Here is a 13,338-nt window from a genome sequence, read left to right on the forward strand (position 1 = left end):
CTTTACTGTTTAGCATACTTCTATCCAGACTCTCATCATTAGTGGGTATATACAAAAAGCATGAGTGTAAACTCAACTATAATCTAAATCCGGTCAGAAGTTGCAGTTGAACTTCATTTCCTCAGCCTGAAGTTTCAAGGGGAGCATCCGCTACCCTCCTCAGGAGAAGCAAGATTTACCTAACGGGTGAGTTTGGGAGAAGGAACTAAGAAGTGCTTGCTTGGTTCCCAATCTCTTCTTTGAAAAGATGTATGTGCCCACAGCACCGTGAACTTGGGTCTGCGGTAGGCAGCCCACCCCTGGGATGGGGGTAAAGCCTTTGCTTCCTCCTCTTAGGCCTGTGTCTGCGTGGGCAGGTCTCTGACTTGGGATGAAGTGTTTGGAGGCCCGCTGTGACTGCACAGCTAAAGCACGCCCTCCAGGTTCATGGCTCCCAAGTACTACGACCCAACGTAGCCCCAGTGCTGTCGAAGAAACCTTAGATTGCTCTTCTGTGATGGCAAGAAGCCAAATGAGAAAACAGGTTGAGATTGCATTTAACAAGGGCTGCTTTTCTCTGCATCATCAACATCATGGAAACACCATCAAAAACCATAAACTCGTGTGCACTGACTGAAATGGATATTTTAATCACAATGATTACACAATGAAAACTAGCTGCAGTTTAAAGACTCCCCTTCATTGCTATCTCAGTCATCATTCATCCAGGTGAAGTCACGACAGAGACAAAAGTGAGCTTCATTTACAAGTTTTAAATATTTGATTTAACTACAAACTTAGAAACATTCTACAACTGCTCAGCAAGATATGTTTTAGACATTTAAATCAAAATTCTGTCAGTAAAATAGCAATTAAAGATGTACTCTTGTATAAGAAAGTAACAAAAAATGTTAACCTAAAACCCAAAATTAATCTTTTGATTATTACAAGTTTGGTTAATTCATAAAAATGACTTATCTAGGATTTCTTCAAATGAAACACATCCATATGTCATTAGTGTTTAGATGCCAGTCAGTCACTTATGGTTAGGGGTAGAAAAACTGTGGTGGGAGCAGCAGAGCCTGGAAATGATTATGAACCACTGCCAAAGTGAAATCAATTAAAAAGTTAATCAAACATCTGAAAGTACACTTTCGGTTACTAGACAGTAAGATGTCATTTCTAAAGTAGAATTTCAATGCAGGTTTTAAACAAATTTAAGAATTTAAAAAGTATCTCTTATAAACAAGAGATCTAGCACAAAAAAATCATTAAATGTCTCCTTGATTATCACAGTTGATTATGGTTTTACTTAGTACGCATAAATCAAAAAAACAACTCAGAAGTTCACCAAATTAAAAATAAGGATCATTTATATCAGAAATCTGAAACCCAGTGAAAAAAATAGAACAGAACTAACCTTGGTCAAGAAAGTCTCCACGCTGCCATTTGAATGGCGTGGAATTCAGGTAGAAAACCCTACGTTCGCTCCTGAAATAAGATTTGCATTGAACCCTGAGGTAGGATTGAAATTTCCAACAGAACAGGGCTCCAGGACTGACCTGCTGCTGAGAGTGCTGAGTAAAGATCTCTTCTGCTGTTTCTCCACCTCAAGTTCGGTGCTCATCTCTGCCAGCCTCTCATTATTCCTGGGGAAGATGGAAAACACCAATTTCATTCATGTTTCCCTGTGTGACTTGCATTTTGTAAGTTGCCGCACATAAATGGAATCCCCATCACCCTGTGTGAGCACTGGAAGCAGAGAGCAGACCTGCTGTAAACAGTGACAGCTCTGACCTTGTTCTAAAGAAGCTCACGTCTGCCTGGGGCTCCTCAGGTAACAAGTCACAGCTGGGAGAGGAGAGAAAGGGCGTCAGAGAGAAAGGGAGGCGGGCTCACAGTGACACCTGCCGCCTCTGGGACACGCCTGCCCCCAGGAAACAGGGATGAAGAAACACGCCATCCCACAAATCCATTTTCAAGCGTTTCCTTTCACCATTCTTATATATACCTTCCACTCATGACCGTGGAGAAATTAAGCACTTGGCTCTGAGGAATCACCTAGAGCCACAACCTTGAGGGCAATGGGTGACAAAAGGGCTAAAACAGCCCCAGGAACAATGACAAGTATGCTCTGCTTTTCCAAAGTTCATTTTATGTTACTTCATTTCTACGAAGGGCCTACATCAGCACCTGTATCTCATAATCAAAACAAAGAAAAAAATCTGAAGAGAATTTTTGGTTTCATTTCAAAAGGCAAAAAGTCAAAACAGCGTTCAGTGTATGTTTTTACAATGAGAGGCATCGCGCTCCCCAAGCAGGGAGACCGGTCCCAGCGACCTCCTTCCCCGGAAGCCACACCCCACACCCCAGCATCAAGTCCCACAGCCCTGAACCCTCTCTGGGAGCACCTGGGCTTCCCTTGAGTATGCTTATTTTGGGCATCGACTAGCGGAATGCGTCCTCGGGTCCCTGCTCCTTTGCTGTGCTCTCTGGGCTTGTGAAAGGTGTCCTAGGAGTGCTCTGCTTTCAGAGGCGGGGAAGCCTGGACTCGGCTGCAGGTGGGATCTGCCCTTTCCAGCCTCCATACAAACCCTCACTCAGGTCACCATGCCAGCGTCAGCCACTCTGGGAATTACCCTGCCTTTCACCCCTGTGTGAATCTTCCCCGATTTCACAAGCATGCTTTTACTTAGTGTAGGAAAACTTACAAGGATATCTTATAACTCATTTTTCTTAGGATGCCCTCTAGCAGTGACTGACTAGCTAGCTTCACTTCCTACTAATCTCAGGAACCTGGCTCTATAAAAACTAGGCTTCAGAGACAAATTAATGGACTAAATTTATCTTCTGTGATTCTGTGTTTTGACTTACATGTCTAGTTCATTTTCCAATGACTTTCTAACTTTTAGTTCCTCTAAGTAGAGTTTCTTATATTTTTCCATCTCTGCTTTCTTATAATCTTGTAAAGTTTCCGTCCTGGATAGTTCAGATTCCAAGTCTTTAATTCTGAGTTCCATCTGACTTCTTACGGAAGCAATATGCGCCTCTCGGAACTGCTCTGAGATTTCTTGACATGCTGCTCGTGTCTAAGTCAAATTTAAAAAGATACATTTTTTAAATGATTATAACCTGAATAATGATATTTGTTCCATTTAGTTTTGAGTCAGGAATTTAGAGAGTGATTTTAAATGTGAAAATAAGAAAAGAGGAACTTTAAAATAATCATCGTCAATGTGACATGAATTAAATCTGAATTATAAAATAAACGTGGAATCAATGTTATAGTAGTACTTAAGGAACCGGATGATTCAAAGACTAAGAGGATGAAGTGAAAATTTAGAAACTGAACAAGACAAGAATAATTCAAGAGGATGGTACCAGTTCTAAACCACATATTTGTTTTCCCCCCTCATAGTCTTGTGTATACCAATTGGTCTTATAAGTAAAAGGATTCTCTAGGGAGAAGCATTCTGAAAGATCAATTTAGTGATAACTGTGATGGAAACTGAAATATTTACAAGGAGAAACAAGTGTGCCCCTCCTTCCAGAAATCTACAGAACACACTGCTCTAAGGGAAGCAGAGGAAACACATAAGCTGTATCCATCCAAAATGTAATTTACACTGAGGTGAATTCAAGCACATGACAGATCAACAAATTAACCTGCAAAAATAGGTTGACTTCTTTCCATTTCTCTACGAGGTCCCGTCTCACTCTTTCTTCAATCTCCCGTTTATACTGCTCAACTTGAGGGTGTTCTATCATCTTCAGTTCCATATGACTTCTGAGTTTCACTACTTCTTGCTCCAACTTCTTGTTCTCTTTCTCTAGTTTCTCACACTTCCTTTGCCATCCTTTCATTGATAACAACTCCCGTTGAAGAACTTGATATGTTGCATCCAGGTGCAGACACTGTGAACACGCAGCTTCCAGCTCTGCTGGAAGATGATCAGTCTGCAAGAATAAAACAACACCATTTAGTTCTGAGGAAAGTGGACTGAGCACAGCCTCGCTCAAACCGAGGATCAAATATATACCATGGTATCTGTATTGGAGAATGTAGGGCCTGGAATAACTCAGAGAATCAAGAAAGAAGTTCAAACCACCAAGAGTCACAAAATATACTCTTCACTATCATCTTAGTCTCACAACATTTGCACTTGATTTTACACTCTTTTATTGTTCTACAGTAATACTTTTCTATCTTTCCTCTGTAGAATGACTGCAAGCCACCTCCTAGTAGAATGTCTCTTACCCCTTTCTCCCATCTTATCCCATGGTTTTTAAAGAAGTTTGAGGTATCCTGTATTGAGTTATCTAGGGCCGAGTTAGTAAATGTCTCCCAAAAGAAGATTGTGAAAATTAGACTCTAATGGTTAAATCTTGTAAATGTGGATTCTAATCCAATAAGCCTTTTCCTGAACTACAAACAGTTTTTGCTAATTTGAACTGCATTCCAAAGAGAAATGATTCACAAGGTTAAAGAAAGGTTAAAGAAATCCCATCTCCTAAGAGTTTAGTGAGATGATCCATACATTTTTCTGAACAACAAAAAAATGCCTCATTCTTGTAACCCTTTCTTACTTTCCACAGAATAAGAGACATACCAAACAAAAGAAAGAAAAAATATTTACTGGAATATCAGTGACACTGAATTGGAAAGAACTTTCCTTTAGACAGAATGATTACTTGGTAAGTCGACGTGATTGGAGCTCGTGGTTTTCAAACATGTCTCCAAATTCTTTGACACTTTTCTCATGAAATTCCCTCTCCTTAAGTATGTGTTAGTCCTAGTAACTGATTCCTCCTGGACAGAGTCTGGGGAAACTGCTGTGTGAGTTTTAAAGCTAAATAGCTTCTGAATGTTGCTCTGTGGGGAAGCCAACTCTCACACTCAGTCAACACGCTGTGAAGAAGCACAGCCCACACACAGAGCACGTGTCAGTGTCCCCACTGACCGCCCCCACCTAATGGCCCCTCCAAAAGCCAGCTCCAACACCAGCTCCAACAGATGACTCTGGTCCCCACCTTCACGACATCCCGGCTGATGCAACTGGAGGAGAAATGAGCGGGGCTCACTCACTGAGCCTTGCGCCAGCGCAGACTTGTGAACAAAGGAAACGCTGTTCTGAGTCACTGGGCTTTGAGGTGGTTTCTAATGCAGTTTGTTACCAATAAATAACTGGCACAGACACTGATATTAAACATGGGGTTCAGTTCAGTTCAGTCGCTCAGTTACGTCTGACTCTTTGTGACCCCATGGACTGCAGCACGCCAGGCTTCCCTGGCCACCATCAACTCCCAGAACTTGCACAACTCGTGTCCGTCGAGTCGGTGATGCCCCCAAGTTAGGTACTGCTGTTAAAAAAGAGCTGAAACATGTGAGAATGCCTTTGAACCTGGAGGTAGGTTGCACTTGAATGGATGCAGAGAAAGAAATGAAAACCCAATGGGCTTCATCACATTGTACACAGAAGCCTGATGGTCCTTGAAGATGCTGCCGATGATGGCTTCTAGGCAAGAGAAGAAACGGACACTGAAACATGGGAGGCGGAGACTCTTGCTCTAAAGCAGCTGAAAGTAAATCAATGAGAGGGATAAGCTATCAGAACAATTTAAAAGTGCTATTAAATATAAAGGAACCAAGACTCACTGCGTTCAATATCTGTATCCCCTTTACAGCATCTCCACATGTCCAATTGTCACAGGATGCTAAAGGACAGAAATGGCTTCTGGGCTAAGATCAAATCTAGGGTGCTGCCAGGAAAACACAGTCTAAAGGTAAAACCTGTAGACTGTAAGTGTAAGACCCTGGAAAGACTTAAGGTGGTGCCTCAGATTCCTTAAAGGATCTTAAGAGGAAAAGAACGCTAAAAGTGTCATCCTGCAAAGTTTCACAGGAAGCCCAAGGTGCAGGGCTTCCTTCAGAAAAGATTTTGGAGGGTAGCTTTTCCAATGGCGTGAACCCCAATCAAATTCACAGGACACTAAGAGCTTTAAAGAGAACCTTGGCAGCAAAAACACTGCTTGTTTGTTTGACCTAACAGAGACCAAGTGTGAGCCGCCCACTCATGTCTGCCTCTGTGCCCCATAGACTGAAGCCCACCAGGCTCTTCTGTCCATGGGATTCTCTGGGAAAGAACACTGGAGTGGGTTGCCATTTCCTTCTCCAGGGGATAGGGCTTCCCTGATAGCTCCGTTGGTAAAGTATCTGCCTGCGGTACAGGAGATTCTGGTTTGATCCCTGGGTCGGGAAGATCCTCTGGAGAAGGGATAGGCTACCCACTCCAGTATTCTTGGGCTTCCCTTGTGGCTCAGTTGGTAAAGAATCTGCCCACAATGCAGAAGACCTGACTTCCACTTTCACTTTCTCCGGGGGCTCTTCCCAACCCAGGGATCAAACCTGGGTCTCCTGCATTGCAGGCAGATTCTTTACTGTCTGAGACACCAGGGAAGTCCAACCGAGAGACCAAGACATACAAAATGAGAAGAGGCCTGGGGATTTTCTTAGAAGTTCAATAAAGAGGAATCTGGCTCAGGAACTATGAGTCACCTACAGACAGAGGGCATTTCTTATGAAAAGGACAGCACAGAGCTCAGACTGCAAGCACAGAAATAAAAAAATAATATTATCTTTCATGAGTTCACGAGGGATAAGCATTTGTAGTCAACGGAGTTTATAAACCTGATATCAGTAAGGACAGATTTCAAAATGAATGACTTTGCTTCAAACAGCTTAAAATGATTTTTCATCATTTCATCATTTTTCTGGAATTTAAACTGGTAACATTTATTTGTTAAATAGAGAGGTTTTTACACATAAAATTGACCATCTGGTGATGTCCATGTATAGACTCACCTACTGTGTTATTGGAAGAGGGTGTTTGCTATGACCAGTGTGTTCTCTTGGCAAAAATCTGCTTGCCTTTGCCCTGCTTCATTTTGTACTCCAAGGCCAAACTTGCCTGTTATGCCACATATCTCTTGAGTTCCTACTTTGCATTCCAGTCCTCTATGATAAAAAGTACACTTTTTTTTCCCCACGTTAGTTCTAGAAGGTCTTGTGGGTCATCATAGAACTGCTCAACTTCAGCTAAAGAGTTCTAAAGGACAGCACGGAGAGATAAGAAAGCCTTCCTCAGGGATCAATGCAAAGAAACAGAGGAAAACAACAGACTGGGAAAGACTGGAGATCTCGTCAAGTAAATTAGAGATACCAAGGGAACATTTCATGAGAAGATGGGCCAATTAAGGACAGAAATGGTATGAACCTAACAGAAAGCAGAAGATATTAAAAAGAGGTGGCAAGAACACAAAAGAACTGTACAAAAAAGATCTTCATGACCCAGATAACCATGATGGTGTGATCACTCACCTAGAGACAGACATTCTGGAGTGCAAAGTCAGGTGGGCCTTAAGAAATGAGCAAAGATAGTGAAGGTAATGGAATTCCAGTTGAGCTCTTTCAAACCTAAAAGATGATGCTGTGAAAGGGCCGCACTCAATATGCCAGCAAATGTGGAAAACTCAGCAGTGGCCACAGGACTGCAAAAGGTCAGTTTTCATTCCAATCCCAAAGAATGCTCAAACAACCGCACAATTGCACTCATCTCACACACTAATAAAGTAATGCTCAAAATTCTCCAAGCAAGGCTTCAGCAATACGTGAACGGTGAACTTCCAGATGTTCAAGCTGGTTTTAGAAAAGGCAGAGGAACCAGAGATCAAATTGCCAACATCGGCTGGATCATAGAAAAAGCAAGAGAGTTCCAGAAAAAACATCTATTTCTGCTTTATTGACTATGCCAAAGCCTTTGACTGTGTGGATCACAATAAACTGTGGAATATTCTGAAAGAGATGGGAATACCAGACCACCTGACCTACCTCTTGAGAAACCTATACACAGGTCAGGAAGCAACAGTTAGAACTGGACATGGAACAACAGACTGGTTCCAAATAGGAAAAGGAGTACATCAAGACTGTACACTGTCACCCTGCTTATTTAACTTAAATGCAGAGTATATCATGAGAAACGCTGGGCTGGAAGAGGAACAAGCTGGACTCAAGATTGCTGGAAGAAATATCAATAACCTCAGATATGCAGATGACACCACCCTTCTTACAGAAAGTGAGGAGGAACTAAAAAGCCTCTTGATGAAAGTGAAAGAGGAGAGTGCAAAAATTGGCTTAAAGCTCAACATTCAGAAAACTAAGATCATGGCATCTGGTCCCATCACTTCATGGGAAATAGACAGGGAAACAGTGGAAAGTGTCAGACTTTATATTTGGGGGGCTCCAAAATCACTGCAGATGCTGATTGCAGCCATGAAATGAAAAGACGCTTACTCCTTGGAAGGAAAGTTATGGCCAACCTAGATAGCATATATAAAAGCAGAGACATTACTTTACCAAGAAGGTCCATCTAAGTCAAGGCTATGGTTTCTCCAGTGGTCATGTATGGATGTGAGAGGTGGACTGTGAAGAAAGCTGAGCACCGAAAAATTGATGCTTTTGAACTGTGGTGTTGGAGAAGACTCTTGAGAGTCCCTTGGACTGCAAGGAGATCCAACCAGCCCATCCTAAAGGAGAACAGTCCTGGGTGTTCATTGGAAGGACTGATGCTGAAGCTGAAACTCCAATACTTTGGCTACCTCATGCGAAGAGTTGACTCACTGGAAAAGACCCTGATGCTGGGAAGGACAGAAGATGAGATGGCTGGATGGCATCACTGACTCGATGGACGTGAATTTGAGTAAACTCCAGGAGCTGGTGATGGACAGGGAGGCCTGGCATGCTGCGATTCATGGGGTCGCAAAGAGTCAGATACGACTGAGAGACTGAACTGAACCTTCTCATGGGGTAAGCATTATGACAGATGACATCAGAAACCCCAGATGTTCCTCTCCTTACCCCAACTGACTGCTCTACAAATACTATGACACCCACCAGATTATTTTCTCTACCAAAATGTTCTAGAAAAAAAAAAATTATCCCTGGGAGTTTAGAGCACTACTGAAAAACTAAGACATTTAAATTAATCGCTATATTCTGAAATTTGCTTGCATGACTTCTACATGCATGAATTATCACTTGGGAAGGGAAATATGAAAGTCTAGATTTTAGTAGAACCTCATTTAGATAGGTTACAAGTACAAACAGGAGAAGCTACTTCTATTCTGTTTGTTAAACAGCTAAAAGCAAATGACTGTTTCAATTCAGTTCCTTGGAAGAAAAAGGGAGAAAGAGCAAGAGTAAACCTGTAGGGAAATGATCATGAATGAAAGCCACAAACACACTAAACAGAAAGCCATGATCAAACATGGTCACAACAGAGGCAGAGAGAGATGGACTTAAAGAATAGACACTGAAGGAAAGCATTCTGCAAGGAAAAATTAGGTTAACAGTAAAAAAAAAGCAAAAAAAATGGGGGAGGAAAAGAAAGCAGAGAGAGACATTCCTAGTCAAGTACAAACTTAAGGGAATAAAATAAGCATAATAAGGCTTGTGGAAAAACACGCACAAATAAAATGTATATACAATAGATCAGTAATACATCAGTATTCTTAAGGATATACTATGAACAAAGCCTCTGTTTTATATGCTTTTATTAATATATAAATTACGCATCTATACTGTTCTGCAAATTTTATGAAAATATCAACATACGTTGTCTATAAAACATATACTTAAGACAGAGGCTTTTGTTCATAATATATCCCTAATATAGCGATCTGTATTACTCCAAAACTTTTGCTTATAAATACTACCGTATTAAAGTTGAATATTGCCACTGTAAAAAGTGTCATTTGATTAGCCACACATGGTCATCTGTCACTACCTGAATGTTGTAAAGTATTACTTGAGAGAGAGAAAAATTGATTAAGAAATATTCCTGACTATTCACTGGGAAAAAGAACTGGTAATCAAAATTCTGAGGAGAATGTATGGCTTGAAAAGAAACATTTAATGGAACAGAAGATGGGGCAAAAAAGGTCAAAAATTTTCACCTAAATTTCTCATCTCACAACCAGTGGACAGTGAAAAAAATACTGTAACCTTTCACTTTTCACATATTTCTTATTTATTTCCTTGTTATGCAGGACCCCCTTCCTCAACATAACACAACTGAACTATATTACCTGTAACATTACATAGGATATGGTTTGTCTCTTCATTTATTCACATTCAATAACTATTAACACGGTTCTTACACTCGAGACCTATGCTACCTGCTCCAGGAGATGCACAACTGTTTCCTGAACCCCACTAGCTTACACTGACACGGGGCTCTAAGATGAACACTTAAATCACAATAACACAAAAGGTCTGAAATCTGAAGGCTTAGAATGTGACACAGGACACGGGGTAGGTCTTTTTAAAAATACAATAGAAAAAAAAATCCCGAGTTGCACTTTTATCTCACGGTTATTAAAAGTCTCTGCTTCTATGAAGGGAAAGTCGATCAGTCGTGTCCGAATCTTTGCAACTCCATGGACTCTATGGTCCATGGAATTCTCCAAGCCAGAATACTGGAGTGGGCAGCTGTTCTCCAGGGGATCTTCCCAACCCAGGAATTGAACCCATGTCTCCTACATTACAGGTGAATTCTTTACCGACTGAGCTACAGGAGATAGGATCATTCTGGAATTCTATTAACAGTAAGCTAAAGAAAATAGAGCAGAAAGCCTCTTCATCACAAGAGGCAGAATGGTGTAGGGGTTAAAGACACGGGCTTTGGACCTATGGGCTTACATCCCAGTCCTACCACTTCAGCCTTTCAACCTTGAACAGACGACCTGAACTTTCAAACCCTCAGTTTCGCCATTGTTGAAATGGGGCAATGGTCTCCATCTCTGAGGCTGCTGAGGACTCATACTTGTGTCATTTGCCCGGGGCCTGGTACCTAGCCTCCTTGAATGTGAGTGGCTTTCACTGTCATGGAGACAGAGCAGTAGCACTGACTGCATCCTACTGGATGCCAAGCACACAGTGGGTCTCCTTTTATAGCAGCCAAGCTGAGGCTGAGGGGTAGCAGGCACAGGGTAACATGGATAGAGGTCACTGCCTACAGGACAGCTTATGGGCTCTAAGGTGACACCCCCGAGGCCGAGGCCCCATCACTGAACTGGCTGTGTAGAATTAGGCAGTCACTTCACTTCTCTGGACCTTTGTGTCCTACTCTGTCACTGCCCAAGCTGTGTGGAGTATGAAATGAGACACCACACATAAAATACTTGGCCCAGGGCCTAAGGATGGTGGTGATGGTCATGCTTTTCCCTGTTGCCCTTACCACAACTCTTCCTACCCCTTCTCACCATGTTCTGCCCAGCGCTTTAGTCCTGGGGCCACTGCTGTGGAGCATCTGGGCAAATTTGCTTTCCCTTCTCCAAGTCCTGGGCTCAGTTCTGGGCTCAATGCCAGTCTGTACCAGCCTCAAGACACTGCCCATTGCAGCATTCCCTCACATCTCTGTTGCTTCAGGTCTCAGTTCACAATCAGAGATTCCTTCCATATACCCATGTTACCCACTTTACCGTAGGGAAATGGGCCCAGAGAGGGCACAGTTCTCCCTTAGAGACACACAGCAGAGTGCATTCCTGGATGGGTTGTGAAACTGAGGTCTTTCACTGTCTCTTCTGGGAAGCCTGGATGTGGATCCCACAGTGCACTGCTGGGCCAGGGCCAGGTCAGCACCATTTACAGTAAATACCAGGCATACCACATCTGCCAGTCCACCCCTCATTACCCACACACTGCCGCTCTTCACTAGATTCCCTCTCCAATGGGCGTTATGCAGGGCTTGGGGGTCACAGAGTACACAATAGGACAGTCACACATTATCAAGCCTTCAAGGAGGCCAGGCCCACCCCCACCCCTTCACACAGGACCCTTTCTTCGGGACCCCATCCTCAATTCCACCGCTCTTCTGCCGTTGTTAAAGCCCCTCCCCATAATTCAAGCCCGTCCATAGACTATGGGTCCCTTGCGCGCCTCCACCGATACACTCTAGCCACACCTCTTTCCCCTCCGTGGCCGCTCCTCTCCAGCCACTGTCCTCTATCTGGTCACGCTCCAACCCCTAACCCCGCCTCCGGGCTGACCACGCCCCCTTGACAAACAGCCCCGCCCTCACCATCAGGCCCGCCTCTCAGTTGCAACTCAGGTTCCCTCTGGCCTCCCCATCCCGTCCCTCCTCTCTGATACCGCCCCTCGCCCCGCCTCTCCCGACTGCGGCCTTAGGGGCTCCCCCAGGCCAGTTAACCAGGAGACCCACTGAACTCTTCCGTGGGTCTCAGCGAGCCGCCCTCGCGTTCACTTAAAGGGGAGATGCCGGCGAGGGTGGGCCCACACGACCGGCTTGAGCCCCGCCTGGGCGCCTGTGCCTGCTATTCATGTTTTATTTAAGTTCTGTGATTACTGACATTCAGTTAAATAACTTTAAAACGGCCAGTAAAGTGCTCTATAAGGGGAATTATAAGCGGGTCCGAAACCAGCTAAGGCTTTTGCAGCCTATCAAGTCTGTGGGGCGCTGGATCCCAGGAAGGTGTCCAACAGCCTTGGAGGGGAGACTCACAGGAGGGACCCCTGCCAGGCCCTTCCTCCCTGCTTACCTGTTCATCTTGTCCTTGTCATTCAGGCCACTCTTCCCGAGCAACAGGACCTGCTGCACTTTAGCTACGTTGCCTACGCTGGCAGCTCTGTGGATCTTTCCGAGGTCCTTGTCTCGGATGCGGTACCCGGGCTGAAAGTTGATTCTATGACTGCCGTCTCTCCCCGGGCTGATGGAGGAGCCGAAGGGCGAGCTGCCCTTCTTACTCCTGAAGCCAAAAGTCTTCTTCATCACAGAGCCTACAGACTCCAAACACACCTCACCTCCCCCTCGGCTCTTCACAGGCCCCTAAACCCAACAGGAGCACTAGAGGTAAGCCAGAGCCGGCCCGCCACAACCTCCCAGCTGGGAAGCTCAACGGTTTAGAATCTTACATCCCAGAATGATCGTTGCTAAGCAACGATCGTTGCTAAGCAACACGTTGCTAAGCAATGTGTTCACCTCTAAACACATTGCCTGTGTGCCAGAATGCCCAGGGTGCACGTGCAAGAACTGGAAGTGCATTTTTTGAAAGAAACAAATATTATCAATAAAGCCTACCTAAGGTAAGAGGAAATGAGAGGAAACTGAAATAAACACAGAAAGGAAAGCGACATTACAACAGATACCTCAGAAGTAAAGAAGCATAATCATGAGGGACTATTATTATTGATGAACAATTACAAACTGGAAAACTTAGAAGAAATAGATAAATTCTGAGAAACATACATGCTGTCAAGACTAAAACAAGAAAAAATACAAAAGT

The 13,338-nt window shown here is 43.6% G+C and overlaps 2 protein-coding genes across 11 annotated transcripts in view; one reads left to right on the forward strand and one right to left on the reverse strand.

The window, feature by feature from the left end:
* LOC122682154 (ninein-like protein) overlaps window positions 1–13,338 on the forward strand; it is a 705,741-nt gene that overhangs the window by 472,805 nt on the left and 219,598 nt on the right. The window lies entirely within an intron of this gene.
* The window catches only part of LOC122682160 (ankyrin repeat domain-containing protein 26-like), a 371,465-nt gene that overhangs the window by 89,110 nt on the left and 269,017 nt on the right, over window positions 1–13,338 (reverse strand). The window contains exons 21-23 of one of the 3 annotated variants that reach the window (XM_043884975.1): window positions 3,646–3,936; window positions 2,854–3,068; window positions 1,542–1,628 (exon numbers count right to left, since the gene is read on the reverse strand). The exons of the other annotated variants lie outside the window; for them this stretch is intronic. Coding sequence (XP_043740910.1) covers window positions 1,542–1,628; window positions 2,854–3,068; window positions 3,646–3,936 — 593 coding nt within the window. The remainder of the gene's footprint in view (window positions 1–1,541; window positions 1,629–2,853; window positions 3,069–3,645; window positions 3,937–13,338) is intronic. 3 annotated transcript variants of the gene reach the window in all.

The sequence above is a fragment of the Cervus elaphus genome, chromosome 23 (assembly GCF_910594005.1).
Source record: "Cervus elaphus chromosome 23, mCerEla1.1, whole genome shotgun sequence".
NCBI classification, from domain to species: domain Eukaryota; kingdom Metazoa; phylum Chordata; class Mammalia; order Artiodactyla; family Cervidae; genus Cervus; species Cervus elaphus.